The sequence below is a fragment of the Schistocerca serialis genome, chromosome 6 (genome assembly GCF_023864345.2).
Source record: "Schistocerca serialis cubense isolate TAMUIC-IGC-003099 chromosome 6, iqSchSeri2.2, whole genome shotgun sequence".
NCBI lineage: Eukaryota > Metazoa > Arthropoda > Insecta > Orthoptera > Acrididae > Schistocerca > Schistocerca serialis.
This window is the reverse complement of record NC_064643.1, coordinates 26,072,160-26,091,823: the sequence shown is the minus strand read 5'-3', so window position 1 is coordinate 26,091,823 and position 19,664 is coordinate 26,072,160. Positions and strand designations below refer to the sequence as shown.

The 19,664-nt window shown below is 42.1% G+C and overlaps 1 protein-coding gene across 1 annotated transcript in view; it reads right to left on the bottom strand.

Moving 5' to 3' along the window:
* Positions 1-858: 858 nt before the first annotated feature.
* The window catches only part of LOC126484215 (uncharacterized), an 83,959-nt gene continuing 65,153 nt past the window's right edge, over positions 859-19,664 (bottom strand). Inside the window, exon 4 of the mRNA XM_050107629.1 lies at positions 859-946. Within this exon, the coding sequence (XP_049963586.1) occupies positions 859-946 (88 nt within the window). The remainder of the gene's footprint in view (positions 947-19,664) is intronic.

The following is a 19,664-nucleotide window of genomic DNA, read 5'->3' as shown; positions in this document are numbered from 1 at the left end:
TTTGGTCACATGGTTTCTTAACATCTACAACAACATGGGAAGTATTACTATTCACAATACAGAGCTATATACATTAAGTGGACATGACAGGCATTGTCGCAGAAAAAAAATACATACACATAGAAGTACCTATATAATCCTAAAATGCAACAAACTATGAATTTGGCATGACATTTTCATTATTCTTTGACACGGTTTCCAAATTTTCAATGTGTCTACAAGCTCGATAGGCTCGTGTTTATTCCATCGTAATATTCTTTCTTATTTTACACACATTGTACATTGGTTCGTGGATCACACTGTGCCGTCGAGTTATTTGTCAAGAATCTCTCACGATGAGAGTCCCTTTTCCACCACTTCACTGAATGGAGTTTTCCATTCTCCGTCAACTCATGGAATATGGAACATAAATAGAGAATACTCTGCATTAGTATTACTTAAAATTATCGGTTTAATTACAATAGGTTCAGGATGGCTAAGGATCATTTCTTTCTTTCTTTCATTTCGCACTGATTTCTGCTCTTGTTTACGACAGCGGTTAAGGCAAATATAAATCTCGTTCTGACCGTGACCGAAATTTCTTCTAGTAGTGACCGTATTATTATTTGCTTAGTACAAATCGTTCTCTATCAGTCTCTAAAATATGATGTTTTCTATGTACATATAGAACAGTGTCCTTCAAAGTAGTATGATTATTGCCGGAGCGAGCCACGCGGACCTGGCCATTAAAGTTTCCAATATCCATTATTTCGTCAGACGCCGCTGCGCGGCGATGTTGACAGACCAACACCGGCCAGTATGGCGCGCGCTATCGTAGACTGTGTGTGTGTCGTGTTGTCCGCCGACAACGTGCTGCGTTTAAAGCACGTTGTTTGAGGGCTGCTGCTGCTGCTGTTGCGTCACCGAGGGAGCCTGCACGAAGTCATCTCGTCGCACCACTCGCCAACTGGCTGTTAAGGACTCACAGGTAAGTGAATACAAGTTATTCTGCTGGCTTGCGTGGGCTGCATGGCGAACGATACTTATTCACTGACCGTTGCACACGTTAAAAATAAACTGATGCACACAAGGTGTGGTTTAAAGGGTCGTGACACAGACTCGCTTTTGGGCGCACAAATTTTCACTTTCACTTTCACAGGCGTTCGTGAACTAAACGTCGTCCTTCATCTCACTTTCTCTTTGCAAAAATAACACTTTCACAGAAGGATAACAAGATACCTTGCCTAACAATATTTACATAGTTTGTTTATATATACATATATATTCTTAATCTAATTGTCACGTCCGGTACAGAACTGCTGTCGATAATTCTCTTTATGGCTCTCTCTCTCGTCTACCAGTTAAAATTAACTCAGCTACCAGTTTCATTTATTCTTTACCGTCCAATTCTTATAAAAATTTTTAATTGTCTCAAAGACAAAGTAATAGACTTTCTCTTTGAGAACACGCCTCTTTTTATTACTCTTTTCATTTATGTGTCCATTAATTTGTGTTTACTGTGTTGTTTAAATTGAGGGCAGCCTCCATACAGAGAGACTGCCTCCTTTTCCATGCTGAATACTATTCGCTTCAAAATATACCGGCGCTGACGGACTAATCGCTTGTTACAAAGACAACAAACTCAACTGCATGCCAAACAAGTGGCTTCACTCTAATTTGCTTCAACAAGCAAAATTTAACTGATCTCGTCGCGAACCTACACGCTTTTCATACGAGTTTGCTTCGCCTAGTACAAGTAAACCTCTACGAGCTGATCCTTGGAATAGGATGTTTGAAGGATTATCAGGGGTCGGTATTTTGGATAAGATTTTATAAAGGAACACAAAATTCAGCCTTTAAATAATCTGGACATTATAAAAATTATCATACTAAACAAGAAACATTTGTATGCGATCGCTTATGCTGCTGCAGTTGCTTTTTGCGTGTCATTCACTTAGAAAATATAACTGATTCATTTACATGCCTCTATGGATGTGCTTGTTTGACCAATTGTTTACTTGGTTACTTGACTCTGTAGTCTTCTACAAGAAGCTGTCATCCATTCATTTTATTTTTCATTTACTTTTTTTTTTTTTTTGACGCATCACTTTTTAAAGCATTGCGGACTGCTGTTATTAATCGCTACATTTAGTCTTGCGGCTGGCATTTCTCAAGTATAACATTTCCGTGGAACTTATAGTGTTATCTCTACCCCTTCTTTTACTTGCTACACCTTCGAATTTGCGTCAGCATAACTTATCTGCCATAGAATTTAAAACTCTGTTCCTAATTAAGTTTTCCCACATACATTACTTCTTCTAAGCATCCGATCTGACACATGATCTTTAGCATATTATAATTTACTCCCTTTCTCATTTACGTAATGTGTCGCTCTCATTACGATATCCTCTGTTATTCTTTGATTCTAGTCACGAAAAGTTACGACCCCGGCCGGCCGAAGTGGCCGTGCGGTTAAAGGCGCTGCAGTCTGGAACCGCAAGACCGCTACGGTCGCAGGTTCGAATCCTGCCTCGGGCATGGATGTTTGTGATGTCCTTAGGTTAGTTAGGTTTAACTAGTTCTAAGTTCTAGGGGACTAATGACTTCAGCAGTTGAGTCCCATAGTGCTCAGAGCCATTTGAACCATTTTTGAGTTATGACCCTTTATTTTACACAGGACTACAACTTGTCCTCCGAGAGACTTTAGTTTCTCAAAAAAAAAAAAACACGAGCATGCATCATATACTTATGTACTAAGTTCTCTCTTTATTAACTGCTGGCTTGTCATTTTTCTTGAGTGATCATTCGACGTCGACGACTTACCTTGTTCTCTGATGATGCTTTGTAATCGCCTCGTACTAGAAATACTTGTAAATTTCTTGTGTTACCATTGTGGAATTTTCTGAAGTCACTATGGTGGAACAGACCTTTAACGGTTCCAGTGACGGGGTCGGCTAGCAAGTAGCTTCCTGTGTGCGGCTTCCCGACAATAACAGATGGGCCTTCATAAACGCGCTGCCACTTACGATTTTTATTTCGTAGCTTCGATGGTTTAAAATGAGTCCTTAGTAAGATTCTCTCACCTTCTCCATATTCAATAACCTTATTTACCTTTTTGTCAAATGCTTTCTTACGGAGGTTTGTATACGTTGTCGGTGAAATCAACGCCTGCCTGATTTTGGTGTCAGCTTCTTGTGGAGGCTAAAAAATGCTGTTTCTAGTTTTCTTAATTGTAGTGGTTATCCCTAGCGGATATCGCCCTTAACGTCTCCTCTCTTTCGTGTTGGTGTTGTGACTGTGGCACGAAGGGTGCTGGACAAGGATCTTGTCCCGTGTTCGATCCACTTTGCGCATAATAGATTTCTGTAGTCCTTTGCCGTTTAGGCTTCGGATTTCCTGCATAATCATTTGAGGGACCGGAAAAATTCATGTTTGTCGGAGGTCGAAATGTATTCTGGGCCATGTAGTGTATTGTGTTGTTATTATTAGCAAAATGTTGTTGTCTTCCACTTGTCCCATGCCATTTATGTGATTTCCACTCACGCGTCCTGTTAAAGACTGGTCCGCACTGATAATTTCCTTTGGTGGTTTGTTTCCGTACTGATTCTGTGGATAATTGTGTGTTGAGTTTCCGTACTGTGGCCGTTGTGTACTATCCACTGGATTGTACCGTTGTTTATTATTACCCTTCGGTCGAGACTGTCCACTTCCGTGCGACACCTGTTGATTTCTGCAGCCGCCGGACAGTTGGCAGTAAGCGTCGCTTCCGCGCGCTCTTCCCTCATTGCCATTGTTGGCCGCGTAAGGCCGGTATTACACTATCAAATTTCTTTGTCAAATATCTTTGTCAAAAAACTTTGTCAAAGATATTTGATGGTGTAATAGGAACTTTGTCAAATGTCGTCCAATATTTGATCAAATATAGGATCTCGCTGTAGATTTGATCAAAGAAGTCGCTTGTCTTCTGTTCACTGCAGTGTGACATGTTACCAAATGGAGCGCTAGCATCGCTGCAGCGTTCTGCCGTCTGTAGTGTTTTCATAAACATTGCCGGTAAATACAGTTGGTGTGTGCCGACAACTGCAAAATTAATAGTGATGTATGAAGCTGATGAGGCGCTTTACAACGTGAGGCACCCTGAATACAAAAATAGATTAAGAAGATTGGAGACCTGACCTGACCTGACCTGACCTGACCTGACCTGACCTGACCTGACCTGACCTGACCTGACCTGACCTGACCTGACCTGACCTGACCTGACATAACATAACATAACCCTCTCCTGTAGCAAGGAATCGGAGTGTTACAGTGAGCCTGTCTTCTGCAGATGTAGCAGTTCTTAAGTGAGTATTGTGTTTTGTGATATGAGGATACACTTCACTGAGCACATCCAGAAATGTATGCTCATCCATTCTTAAGTAATTGATGTACGACTTGGCGTCTTCCACTGTAAGCTCACGTAACAAGTTTTGTTGAATGCTTTTATCGTGTCGTCGTAAAACCCACGGCTTCGCCCAGATTTTCGTTCCATAGATCCGTGCTGAGGAGATCCTCGTGGATGTGGAACATGTCAATTTTTTAAGCTGAAATAACAATACTAATAGTATGAATAAATACAATACATCATTTGTTTCTATTAAAAATTTCGTCAATGGAGTAGGAGTGGGCCACTAGTAAGTCTTTCAGGCTCCTTTTAAACTGATCTTTATTTGTAACTAAATTTTTTGTGTTTGCTGGCAAACTATTGAAGATTAGTGTTCCTGAGCAGTGGACCCCTTTTTGAACTGAAGTAAGTGCTTTTAAGTCCTTGTGCAGATCATTTTTGTTCCTGGTATTGTATGTATGAACTGAGTTGTTTGTTGGAAAAAGAAATATATTATTTAGGACAAATTTCATTAAGGAGTAAATATACTGAGAGGCAGTAGTTAGAATACCCAGTTCTTTGAAGAGGTTTCAGCAGGACGTCCGTGAGTTTACTCCACAAATAATACGTATTACACGCTTTTGGACTATGAAAACTTTTGTTTGACTTGGAGAGTTACCCCAAAATATTATACCATATGGCATAATGGTATGAAAGTAGGCAAAGTATGCAAGCTTTTTCATTTTTATGTTGCCTTTGTGTGCTAACACTCGAATTGAAAATACAGATTTGTTAAGGCGTTTCTGCAGTTCTGTGGTGTGCTCCTCCCAACTGAATTTATTATCAAGTTGTAATCCCAGGAATTTAAAACTGTCAACCTCGTATGTATGGTCCCCCCCCCCCTTCTTTTCCGCATGTGCACACAATGCAATTGCGGTACGTGCAACTGCTGCAGTTAATAACAAGTTGTTGTCGGCCATCTTGAACTTTGACGAAAAATTTGATGACAGTGTAATACCCCTTCTAGCGCTACGTCAAAGATCTTTGTCAAATATATTTGACGGAATATTTGATCACATCTTTGATCAAATCTTTGACAAAGAAATTTGACAGTGTAATACCGGTCTATTAAACTCCACTGTTTCGGCTGCTCACTTCATTCGGAGCGCTACCAACATTTGCTACCGTGTCTTTGCGAATCAAATGCAGTGAGTCCAATATGGAAAGAAATGCTTCAGTATCGTCCTCTCCCTTATAGAGATGGGCAATTTAGTTTTCAAAATCATGATCGCGTCTTTATTTGTAATTGGCGAGTCCCAGAATTTAATTTTTGCTAAATATTTTTCTAAATATCTTCTGAGGCTGCCGTGTTTCGAACCGAACATTTCGGCATTGAACACTTCTTTTCTTAAGCGCTGCTGAACACCATCACTCCAAAATTTGTTCAGAAACATCCTCTCGAATTCATTATAGGCTCTGCACTTGTCTGTCATTTCTGTTCCCCATAAGGCGGCATCTCCTGTTATATACCTCGTTACGAACTGTATTCTTTGCTTGTCTGTCCAACTGTTCGGAAATACTCCAGATCGGGTGTATGAGACGTTTTTGCGGGTGAAAGGTTGGAAATGTTTTGTTTCAATACACTTTCTTCCTGCATTTGGGTTATGAGTGTTGGTGGGCTGTTCACTTCAGTGTGGTTCTGCACTGCGTCTGTCGGACTGTGGTATGACGTGTCGCCAAGTGGAGAGCGGTAATGATTTGCCTATTGTCATTTCGGTATGGGGAGTGATTCCATGCGCTACCCATCGGATGTGAGGGACTTTCCACTTTGTTCTTTAGTGTCTGCACCTCTTCAGTGACCTGCTGCTTCCATTGAGGAAGGTCTTGTGCCAAAGTTCGCCTTATCTGTCCTAGCTCAGATAACACGGTGTTTCACAATTTTCCTGGTTCCGCCAAAAGATCGTAAGTAACTTCCCTCACTACTTCCTACAGTTCTGTCTTTATCTTTTTTTCTATCAGATGGTCTTTGGTTTTTATCCACTCTGTGTAGTGGTCGGATAACGCTTCGGCGTGAGCCTGTACCGTAATTTTTACCTGCTCCTCTATGCCAAGGGATTCTACTTGTTTCGTCAAATCATCTGTCTCCTTTCCCATATTAATGACAACCAGTTTCACGGCGCTGACCTTCTTTGACTTCGTATCACAATTACCCTTTAATGCTATAGTTTCGTTATGGTATGCTTCTACCGTGGCATTAACCCTTTCGTGGGCGAAATTATTGAGCAATTGTTTATAATGAATGGAGAGCAGATAGTAGTTAACAGATAGGTATATTTATCATAGAGAATATCAAATTTGCTCCAACTGTGAAAGTGAGGTCACACAACAAGGTGGGAAGTATTCTTCGCACTGCCCTTCCTTGGAGTTAAATGACAAAAACAACTTTTTCAATATATGTCATATTTATTTGATAAATTTACTTCTCTTGTTACAATGCTTATTCACAATTACATGCCATGAAATTTTCTGAAACTTGGGTCTATACAAAGTAGTATTTGACAATATGTACAAACACAGCAAGTGCGCTTTTCCGCAGCTTTGGTACTACAATCATGCCACCTCCTGTAGGTTTCTCCTAAAATGGCTTGATGCTCCCCTACAGCCACATGACGAACACTTTCAGGTACTTTACCCCTTTCTGCCAGAAAGATTTTTGTCCACGCCTTTTTCGGGATGAGAAGCCAGCGATCAATTGTCTGGCTACATGGATCCTGTATGTGAGCTGATCATGCTGTCGACTTTCGCTGTTACTTATTTTCTACAGGATAAAACTGTTCACTACGGCAACGCCCACCAGGAAACAAAATATTCTGTGCCACCATTTTACAGAACGTTTGCCAGTAGCATACCTTTCTCGTAATCGATAAAACTTATCGACACCACCCATTATTTTGTTGTTTACAGCCACAACTTCAGGACAAGAAATCTCTGTACTAGTACCATCCTTGTTTTCCCTTTTCACTGTGGCTGTTGATCTTGGGTCATGAATTGAGGACAAAAAAGTAACTGGGCGGCTATCCATCCATTTTACTGCAGAAATGGCTCCTTTTGTTTCAAACTGGAATTCTCCTCGTTCCAATTTTACGTTTTCCTTCATAAATTTGGGTAAATCTTTCCTTTTGGTCTTCACTGTCATTCATCCATACACACCCTTCTTCAAAAGTGTTGACATCAATTTCACGGTGGTGAAGAATCTGTCAAATGCAACTACATTATTTTTATTATTTATTTCCTTTGTTAGATCTACTACAGCCCTTTCGCCCAATGAAAAGTCACTATCTGCCTATACTTCCCTGTGTAAACATCAAAGTTCATTATATATCCAGTGAGTGAATCTGACAAGCACCACACTTTGTAGCCTCGTTTCACCGGCTTCATTGGCATATACTGTTTCACAGATGATCGTCCTTTGAAAGGAATCATCGATTCATCCACTCACATAAATGATGAGGGCTCATAATTATTCTTACAGCTCTGCAAAAGCTTTTCAATCAATGGCAATTTATGCATTTATCATATTCTGGACGATTTCTTGGCTTTGCAGTTTCGTTGTTATTACAGTGGACATTCTCTACAATCTTTTTAAATCTTGTCATTTCATTAGCAATTGGCTCTACTTTTAGTATAGGGTCTGAACTCCAGAAGTTAGAGAGCAAGAAGTTGGTGAATTCCCATTAGAATAAGACATCCAAGCGCTCATTTCTTGAGTAGTTGTGTCCACCCAGGTGTTTGATTGACATATACTACCACGATTTTGTTTTTGCATACAAGTTTGTTTCATTTACAATAAGAGTGAAAGCATCGTCATCAAAGAACTTAGAAAAATAAGTGAGCTCCCGATCATTGGCACTACAGAGAAATTTTGGTTTTCCTTCCATTCGTGTTTCAAAGTTGTTCTTTCCATTGTTGAAGTAATAACAGTCGCCGTTGCATTCTTCTTCACTTTCACTGTCCAACGTATCACTACTGGCAACAGACGGAAGCACGAATGATTCACTGTCATGTTTATCACCAAAAAATGTCTTGTTCCACAGAAAAATGTCTTGAATCACTGGTGACTGTATTACCTAGAACATTCAGTTCATCTGCTGCACCTTCATCTCCTTCAGGTTCTGTCATCAGGTAATGAAAATAATATATTGTAAATTTCGTTAACATGTTTAGGATTGCTGAGGTCTAGGGAATGAGACATCTGAAAGGAAGGCAATGCAAATAAATAGAGAACTGGAGAGTGTAAAAAATACTATGACAGATTCAACGGAAGCAAGCACTTGGTTTGGTATGGTAAACTTGACATTCTTTAGTAACATAATGATCAGTGCATTATTTCTGAAACCCACTAAGTCAAAAGTGTCAAATAAATGTGGCTAAATATAGAAATATTCGTTCTAGAGACGTAAAACAATGGGCTACCAAAGAGGCGGTGGGACGGACACTTCCCACCAACAAAATCAAATATTACAAGTAAAGTCCACAAGTAATGTAAGTAAAACACATTTTACAACAAACAGGGAACAGCAGATAATAAGACACCATAGCAAAAATCAAAAGTATCACAAAATGTCACGCAAACAGCACTGAAAGGATCCTCTACAGAGCAACACTCAGCTATACTAAGCCTCTGCGCGAAGGTACAGCAAAAAAACAGTGGGAACTGTGAATCCCACGGGACTAGGAGCTAGTTCATTGTAGTGGGAAGCATGTTTCCCACGGATCACGAAAGGGTTAATTTCACCCTTGGCAGCTCCTAGTGCTGCATCAAATTTATTAGAGACAGATTATTTATTAGAGATCTCAGCCTCAACCTGTTTACAGATCTCAGTTTTTACTGCTTCGATTTGCCCACTTATTTCCGACTTGACCTTGCCCAATCGGGTATTCAGATCAGTTTTCAAGTCGGTAGTTATTTCAGTTTTTACCACTTCAAATTGTTTATTTAAATCGGTAAAAGCTCGCATTAGTTCTTTTTGTTTTCCTCCTCTCGTTCAGCTCTCTCTCTTGCTTTTCGTTCTTTTTCTAACCGCAATTGTCCCTTTTACCTATCATTATTTTCCATCCAATTTTGGATTTGAAGACGCGTAGCATTCGTATCTACAGTTGGGTTGCTACCCGCAGGAATCGTTTGAATTGTTTGGTCTTTGTTAATCGTATCACCGGCGTTAGCCCCCGCCTCCACTCGCATGCTAATTGCACGTGAGCGCAACGAATATTGAGTGCTGTTCATATTGTCATTGTCACCTGCTGTCGGGATTAATTTCTGTTTACCCTCCTCCATCTCGCGGTGTCTGTTCGTCAACAGTATTACGTCAGCTACACGCGGTCTGCTACGCGGGTCGTCTGTCCTTTGCTTGTGACGTCAGGTCACGTGCTGTCTGTCAAGTATGGGAGTTGCACTCACCTAACAAGCGACTGTGAACTGAAGCGGACAAGACAAGATGGAAGACGGGTACACTAAACAACTGAATTAGCACACAGCGCTAGCATTTTACATGTAACACGACGCCATATTTAAACATTGACATCAAGCTCAACAATGGAATTCCGACACTACGTTGCAAAACCTACTAAACTCTGACTAAAAAAATAAGTTTAAGCTGATTTTATAAATGTGCTGATGGAAATAAAAGGAAGAATGGTAATGTAGGTCGAAAGACAACTGTACTACTGAAGCGTCACAACTGCATATGAAATTTTTTCTTAATTTACGTTTGATGTCTTGGAAGTCGGCAACTGGGTATAAAATTTCTCCTTTTTCCGCCGTCGGCTCGCCTTTCCTCCTTGAAATTTACATCCACAATTTTTTAAGCGCGTAGCGTCCGCATGAAAAATAAATGTATTGTTAGATACATCTTTATTAACAGCAAAGAGGACAGATTTTCGTGATTTCAGTCAAGTCCCTGTTCGGGCGCCAAGTGTGGTGGTATTTTTTTCTTTTAAAAATATTATATTTTGATCAAATTATTATTCTCTTGTGAAGATTCAGAAATGTGAGTTTTGCATCACTTATTGGCGGGAAGAGCAAAGACTTTTGAAAAAACTTAAGTACTGTTAGTTATAGTTTATCTATATATCACCTGACATCGTTTGCAGAAGGCGTAGCGTTCTCAAGATTAAGAACACAGTTCGCATTGCCACTTAATTTATTCGTGATCATGTTCGGATATGAGACATAGCAACTACGAACAGAGAAACCTAAGGGACCAGACAGAGCTGTTAATTTTCTTTGCTATACTACACCACACGTTAAAAGTAGTTGGATTTAAATCGCAAACAAGGTAAATAGCAGTGCGCATTCTGCCTTAACTATGACGTTTGCCGAGATGCAGTGGGTCCCTGGTAGCTGTATGAAAACTATAAACGCACCGTTATTTCTGTTGCCATTAATAGGAGATGGATAGTATAGAAGTACTTTAAGTAATAAGCAGGCACTACAGCATTTGAGACCACAATAAACCAATTTAATTACCTTAGTATTTCTAACAATAGGCTCCGTACATTTCAATTTTATATCTTGCTGGCTGTTTCTTTAAATAAAGTCCTTTAATATTTACGACATTTCATCTTAGCTGCACACATAAATTCTTACATAGCACAGCACAATAGTAATATTTTATTATAACTAGTTAGTGATTGCGGACCACCGTCCGCCGTCTTTAAATAATATCACGACTGTGTTAAAAGAAGAGGATTACAATTCTTCAGCTGTCAAAAGATAAGAAACACAAAATATCTCTAGCGATACAAATTATGAACAATTCGTATTCTGCGCCGTGGCGCGTAAGGTATTCTTTGAAATATCAGGTGGTCGCTGCTCAGCGACGATCTAAGAAACCTTTACACAGATGGGTTTTACGAACCTGCATGGTTAGATTATCGAATGTTAGTTTATTTAAGCTATCGAAACAGATACTAAAAATGGCGTCGGGGCAACAGAAAGCGTTTTGTGTTCCACGTTTTGCGCAGTATGGGTCAGTAATAACTGTTCAGCGTGTCTTTGGTACTAGGTATGGTGTGGATCCTCGTACAGCACAGAGCATTAGGCGATGGCACAAACAGTTCCGAGAAACAGGATGATAAAGCAAATCGCCGGGCCGTCCCCGAGTGTCTGACACGACGTCGAACGCGTCCGCCACAGTTTCAGGAGGAGTCCTCAGAAACCCTTTCGCGTGCAGCTCGGCAGCTCAGCATGTCCCCGATGTCCGTCTGGCGCGTGTTGCGTCTACGTTTACACGTGGAACCGCACAAAATCCAGCTACTGCAAGCTCTTGGTGAAGGTGACAAACAACAACGTGTGGAGTTCTGTAATTTCGTTCTTGGCGAGATGCAGTATGACAGTTTTCTTCCACGCTTAGTGTTTAGTGACGACGCAGCATTACATTTAAATAGAAAGGTGAACCGTCATAATGTGAGAATATGAGGTACAGAACAACCCTATGAAGTTGTACAACACAAGAGGGACTCTCCAAAATGTAATGTATGTTGAGCAGTTTCACGGGAAAAGGCGTACGGTCCATCTTTCACCGCTGACAACACTGTTACTCGAAGCACATATCTCGATATGCTTAAGAACTTTCTTTTCCCACAGTTGGAGTCCGATTCGAATAACTTCATCTAGCAACAGGATGGGGCACCGCGACGCTGTCGCGCGGAAGTGCGGGAGTCTTTAGATCAAAGGATTACTGAACGATGGATCGGCCACACTGGACCAAATGATTCAGCCTTACATTAGTGGCCTCAAATGTCACGGGACCCGACCCTATCTGAGTATGTCTTGTGGGGGCTTATAAAAAACTGTTTATGTGCCTCCGTTACCGACAACAAGGAATGAACCGAGACATCACGTAACAGCTGCTTTGGAAGCTGTAACTCGAGGCATGCTCGCTGCAGTGTGGGAACAGTTTGAACACCGCATCTCGAGGGGGTCATATTGGACACCTATGAAAAGGTATGCGAAAAACTTTTCGAGTTTCCCGTTCATCAGAAACCAAATTCATTGTATATGTTTATTGGTTTTAGAAATATAGACGTGCGAAATCGGATGATTCTCTTTGGTACATCCTGTGTTTGGCGTCTTGCCGCTTCTGCACGACTTGTCTAGCAACGGCCCTGCAACACAGGGGTGTCCGAGCTGTGCACACGGGCTGAGCAGCAGGATATTTTCTTACTTCTATCCACACAGACCATAGCTCTGAAAGCTCCAAAACTTCGTATGAACAGATAATTATACTGTTCTTGACTGTTTTTGCGAAACTAATGAAGACGATGGGGAACGGGACAAACGTTTTGTTTAATTGCGTACATTTCCTCACAAATGATGTTCAAAACGCTCGCCGTCAACTGCAACGCACATAGCGTCTGTAGCGTCTGTTGCAGGCAGCGGCTGTGTTCCTCGCCTGAGCACACGCAAGTGAGCTACGCCTTGAAACTGTCACGCACCGCGACACTACGTAGCCTAATGTCACTTTGGTTGTTTCGCGTGTGAGTGCTTGCGATGATGCGCGTGGTACTTACACCCGTGATTTTCAAACAGCTGTATCAGATATGGTGAAGGTAAAGGGCAAATGTTCATTTGAAGTTTTTTTGTTCACGTCACCAGTACTGACACCAGTCAAAGCGTGTACCTTTCCTCCTGAGTCACCTTGTATAACAGATACAACGAGAAAAAGGAAGATTACATTTTATGGACACTTAAAAAGGATGGGTAACCAGAGGCTGCCGCCATCTTGGATTACGCCATCGCCGCCACCTTGAATAAATTTGGCAACAAAGCAGCGTGTATTGACGCATAGGTTGCCCTACTACTTATATATTGCATTGTAAAGTTCCTGTGGTCAATGTTGTGGCATGACTAGAGAGGATGACTGTGTGTCCTATTGTGAGGTACGTATGGATTCAGCACATCGATAACCGTGAGAGATTTTTTTACATGGAAAATTATGTGCGCTATAGATGCTGAGATTGGTTCCAGAAGCACAGCTGTGAATTGCAGACATTACCTATGCATGGATCTGTGTCAGACTGTAGCAGCAATGGTAATATTTAATTGTAGTTACACTGGTAATAATTTAGTTCCTGGCTTCCATTATCCTTGTGAGTCTAGTATGTATTTGATGATCTATAGACAACTTTAGGGGTTTAACTGTGAATGCACTTTAGCGATCTGTGCAAAATAATTTTACCACTGAAAGTCTCGCCTGCAGAAGGAAAAGGTGGATGGTGCTTCGATACCGACAACAGTAATTTGGTGGGTACATTCGGTTAGAGGCAATCATAGTGCTCGATTCATTCACGTCCTTTGTGCTGGGATATAGGAGCCTCTACATAGCAGTGAGAACATTTGCGTATGTTGAGAGCAGGGAGCGTAACATGTGATGGAGTGGGTAGCACGTTACATCCACGAGGAAGACTGCATTCGACATTATTCTGCGTTATTTTCGTAAACAGGTTCCGTTAGGGCAGGAATTTTTGTGCATACAGGCTGAGACATCAAGAAAGCGAGCGTTAACTATTTCTGGGGCAGTATACAATTTGTGTGAGGTCAACCCAGTTATTGTTTTTTACACAGTCACGTGATATGACTATAAGACTGAGAACATTATTAGATGCGTTTGCGAAGGTTTGTGGCTACTCTGCCATCAACAGTGAAGACAGGCGCTGCCGTGAAGTGCCCCGCAAACAGGGGCTGCGCCTTGGAGTTCTGTGACTTCAGTATAACAGCGGCTGTATACCTGAAAATAGATGCAACTTCCAACTGCATTCGGCGGTGGCTCGCGTGTGTTACAGATCGTGGGTCCCTGGCTGGTCGCACCAGCACCAGTGTCTAGGTGAACACGTATTTGGATAGCAATTTCCCTGCTGTCAAGTATGAAAGGGGCACCACCACCTCATGTGTGAGGGCCCTTATTGGGCGTCTGTGTGTGGTTTGACAGCTGATAGCTGCGTCACTTGGCAGGGGTTGTCGCTAACCTCCCGTGGGCTCTAGTGCATAGGGGGTGGCGGTGGTGCTTCTAAGTGCTGATTGCATTATTTTGCGCGTAGGGCTGTAGGCTGTGCTATGCGTTATTTGGACAGTTTATGAGTACTGAGCATGTCTACACATCACTGTGCTGCAGTTTTCAGGTCTGTACTGAAATTATTTCGGTAAATTAGGAGTTGTTTGTGTGTCTGCAGACTGTGTATTGTGACCCCAAGCACATCAGGGGGAGTGTTTTGTGTCAGTGTGATAAATATACTCCATCCATAAATAAAATGTTCCAAAATAAACAGAGCGCACTCCTTGCTTACTCTCCCCAGCAGCCCAGCACAGCCTGAATCATTTTTGTGCCATTTTCCCCCTACAGATCACAAACTGAGATAAGGTCGCAGGAGGGATGACAGTGCCCTCTGGTGGCAGTAATGTGTACTAGGTCAGTTGGAGTCTAGATCTAGTGGTGGAGACATTGCTTGCAAAATAAAAACTTATGTCCATCATAGGCAGAGGCGTTTTCCTGCCAATTCCCCCACCATCTTGGATGGCGCCATGTGCTGTGCACATTATCACACGTTAGTGCATGTTGCACTGAGATGTCAGTCGGTTGAGGATCCTGGTGGAGAGTTTAACTATTTCCTTCCAAGTCAAGGTGGGCAAGCCACTCACGAATGTTCATTACAAGTGCACGGTAGTTCTTTCTGGTGGTGTCAATATGTACTAGGCCTCACAATCTATGCCACCATCTTTAATAACGGTAGTCGCATCATAAGATGACGTCATGGACGACAGCAACCTCTGGTGCAAATACTGTGTACTAAGTCAGTTAGGGTCTGCAGCTCTTGGTGAACACAATGTATGGCGCCATCTTGGATTATGTCACAGCTGACAGAGCCCTCTGGTGGGGGCGCTGTGTACTAAGTCAGTTGGAGTCTGGAGCTCTTGGTGAACACATTGTATGCGGCCATCTTGGATAATAGTACTTGCATCATCACCTGAAGTCACAGTAGCGCCCTCTGGTGCTGGTGCTGTGTACTATGTCAGTTTGAGTCCAGATCTCTTGGCGAACACACTATTTGCCGCCATCTTGGATTATGTCACAGATGAGGGCGCCCTCTGGTGGTGGCGCTGTGTACTAAGTCCAGAGCTCTTGGTAAACGCACTGGATGGCCGTACTGCATGAAAATGATTAAATAAAGACTTATGACCATGTCATTTTCCCAAGTATCTTTAAGAGGAGGTGGCAATCGGGTGACTGAGGTTAGTACAAGTGTCCTTCCTGTCACGTCATTTCCTTAGCTTAGTAGAGACACGAATTGACCTTTGTTTACCGCCAAAATTCAAACTTGGCGGCATTTCATAGGAAGAATTGACAGTCGGGAGTGGCCGAGCGGTTCTAGGCGCTACAGTTTGGAACCGCGCGACCGCTACGGTCGCAGATTCGAATCCTGCCTCAGGCATGGATGTGTGTGATGTCATTACGTTAGTTAGGTTTAAGTAGTTCTAAGTTCTAGGGGACTGAAGACCTCAGAAGTTAAGTCCCACAATGCTCAGACCCATTTGAACCATTTTTTGACTTAGTTTAGTGGAGGTGGTCCAAGTGACCTATTTCCCTGCGATTTTCTTCGGTGTCATGCACTGTCCTGTTTCTTCGTCATCTGCAGAGCTAGTTGGCATATGAACTTGTACTACTGTAGTAGGTGTGGGCTTTGTATCTATCTTGGCCACAATAATGCGTTCACTATGCTGTTTGTAGTAGCTTACCCGCATTCCTATTTTCCTATTCATTATTAAACCTACTCCTCCATTACCCCTATTTGATTTTGTGTTTATAACCCTGTAGTCACCTTACCAGAAGTCTTGTTCCTCCTGCCACCGAACTTCACTAATTCTCACTATATCTAACTTTATCCTATCCATTTCCATTTTTAAATTTTTCTAACCTACCTGCCCGATTAAGGGATCTGACATTCCACTCTCCGATCCGTAGAACGCCAGTTTTCTTTCTCCTGATAATGACATCCTCTTGAGTAGTCCCCGCCCGGAGATCAGAATGGGGGACTATTTTACCTCCGGAATATTTTACCCAAGAGGACGCCATCATCATTTAATCATACAGTAAAGCTGCATGCCCTCGGGAAAAATTACGGCTGTAGTTTCCCCTTGCTTTCAGCCGTTTGCAGTACCAGCACAGCAAGGCCATTTTGGTTGCAAGGCCAGATCAGTCAATCATCTGGGCTGTTGCCCCTGCAACTACTGAAAAGGCTGCTGCCCCTCTTCAGGAACCACACGTTTGTCTGGCCTCTCAACAGATACCCTTCCATTGTAGTTGCACCTACGGTACGGCTATCTGTATCGCTGAGGCACGCAAGCCTCCCCACCAACGGCAAGGTCCATGGTTCATGGGGGAGGGGGGGGGGAGGGGGGGGGGGAGGGATTTCATATCGATTCCGTATTCCTGGATTTCCGGAAATCTTTTAACACTGTACCACACAAGCGGCTGGTTGTGAAATTGCGTGCTTATGGAATATCGTCTCAGTTATGTGATTGGATTTGTGATTTCCTGTCAGAGAGGTCACAGTTCATAGTAATTGACGGAAAGTCATCGAGTAGTGTTATAGGCCCTTTGCTGTTCCTTATCTTTATAAACGATTTTGGAGACAATCTGAGCAGCCGTCTTCGATTGTTTGCAGACGCTGTCGTTTATCGACTAATAAAGTCATCAGAAGATCAGAACAAACTGAAAAATGATTTAGAAGAAATAACGGAGTGGTGCGAAAAGTGGCAGTGGACCCTAAATAAGGAAAAGTGTGAGGTCATCCACATGAGTTCTAAAAGAAAGTCGTTAAAGTTCGGTTACACGATACATCAGTCTAATCTAAAAGCCATAAATTCAACTAAATACCTAGGTATTACAATTATTAACAACTTAAATTGGAAGGAACACATAGAAAATGTTGTGGGGAAGGCTAACCAAAGACTGTGTTTTATTGGCAGTAAACTTAGAAAATGTAACAGACCTACTATGGAGACTGCCTACACTATGCTTGTCCGTACTCTTTTAGAATACTGCTGTGCGGTGTGGGATCCTTACCAGATGGGACTGGTGGAAAACATCGAAAAAGTTCAGAGAAAGTCAGCACGTCTTGTATGATCGCGAAATATGGGAGAGAGTGTCACAGAAATGATACAGGATTTGGGATGGACATCATTAAAAGAAAGGCGTTTTTCGTTGCGGCGGAATCTTCTCACGAAATTCCAATCACCAACTTTCTCCGCCGAATGTGAAAATATGTTATTGACACCGACTTACATACGGAGGAACGATCACCACGATAAAATAAGGGAAATCAGAGCTCGTACGGAAAGATATAGGTGTTCATTCTTTCTGCGCACTGTACAGGATTGGAATAATAGAGAATTGTGAAGGTGGTTCCATGAACCCTCTGCCAGGCACTTAATTGTGATTTGCAGAGTATCCATGTAGATGTAGAAGATGGTGCTTGAAGTGATCGCTGTAGCAAGCAGAAATCTACAGATACCAGAAATTCAGTGCTGGCACCTGGTTTGACCAGAACCGAGGTGGAATCGCCCTACACGTCAGGAGCCCGAAGATAGCGTAGTAAATCGCTGAAACTGGTAGCCAAATAAAATGTTTGGAAATTAGGCGGCTGAAAGGTGTTTGATTTGACATCCTGAACCGAACAGCCGAGTCCCGCAACCATCTCTGGAAAGATGAACATACAAAGACTCCATGCACTTCCACTTTCGGTAGTACAACTTGAATCGCAGAAATCTGCGCTCATTTCATTCTGGAATATTTTTCACCTAATGTCTCTCTTCTTTCGTTGGGCAATAATGCCAAGGCAGCTTTATAGATGTTTGTCTCGTTATTTGAAAGCCCAAAGTCGGCGAGAATGGTGTATACTTGCGAAAACTGTTTGCTACAACACTTGGACGTATCATCTGTTGACAAGTCTTATTTACTTCTTACAGCCTCTCTCCCTGCTCTTCCGGGGTAGCCGCGCGGTCTGAGGCACCTTTCACGATCCGCGCGGCTGCCCCCGTCGGAGGTTCGAGTCCTCCCTCGGCCATGAGTGTGTCTGTTGTCCTTAGCGAAGTCAGTTTAAGTAGTGTATAAGTCTAGGGACCGATGATCTCTGCAGTTTGGTCCCATAGAAGCTTAAAACAAATTTCCAAAAATTTTCTCTTGTCTGTGCATCTTAGAGATGGGTAGTTCGCGAACGAACGGGTGCAAAGGAACGGTTCACCAAGATGAACGAAAGGACCGAGGAACGAATTCCAAGGAACGATCGGTTCATAGTTCACTTCGGTCGCGGCGGTCTACTTACAGTTCCCGGGAACGAGGAACGATCGGTTCATAGTTCACTAGTTCACTTCGGTCGCGGCGATCACTTCGGCAGTTCTCGTTCCAGCCTCGGTCGCGTGCTCGCCTCAGTCTCGGTCTCCCTCGGCCGCACTCGTCGTTCTTCGCATGACCACCTGTCTCAGTTCCACTGCCGACTGCTCCTAGTTAGTTCAGTATCCAGTTGCTCGTTTCGTTCACTGCGCTCGCCTATTTTACATGTGTTCCAAACTTTTCTTGCACTTGGCTCTGGCTATTCAGCGTCCACGACCGGTAATCAGAGAGTATTTTATAGTTACGTAAATTACATAAAAGTTACGTTGTATGTAATAGGTACGTCTTTTCAGGTAACAAAAGGGCATTTCAGCTCACTTCATTATAGCGATGAACAGCAGAAGACATACTTATAACAAGGCAAGTTTTTTTTTGTTATTCATATATTTTTTGGTTTCATCGACTTGATTTGGCAACTAACTTTCAATAATTTGCTTAATTTGTAGTGTAAGAAATTCATATAAAACGATTTTCGTGTATCTTTCATATACAAAACATTACATTTAGGAAGGCTCTAATTATTTTTAAGTTTAGTTGTTTCCAATTTGCATTACCTGCTAGTTTGGTTTCTGTGAAAAAAAAAGTGGGTTGTGGGTCATTCTGGTTCAGTAGGAAAAGCGGTGCCTCTCCATTTGAAAAGACTCAGATTACCATAAAATCGTATTTACTTATTATCTCAAAAACAATTGTTCAGAAGGAGCTTTCAAACCAAAAACTTTATTACTGCGAACTTTATTATTATTATTATTATTATTATTATTGCTGCATTAACTTTAATAATGCGACATAGAAACCTAATTTTTACTAAGCGTGTGACGCAAGTATGATGAGAAAACCACATTTTATTTTATGCTTCCAAAGAGTCTGTCCTTCGC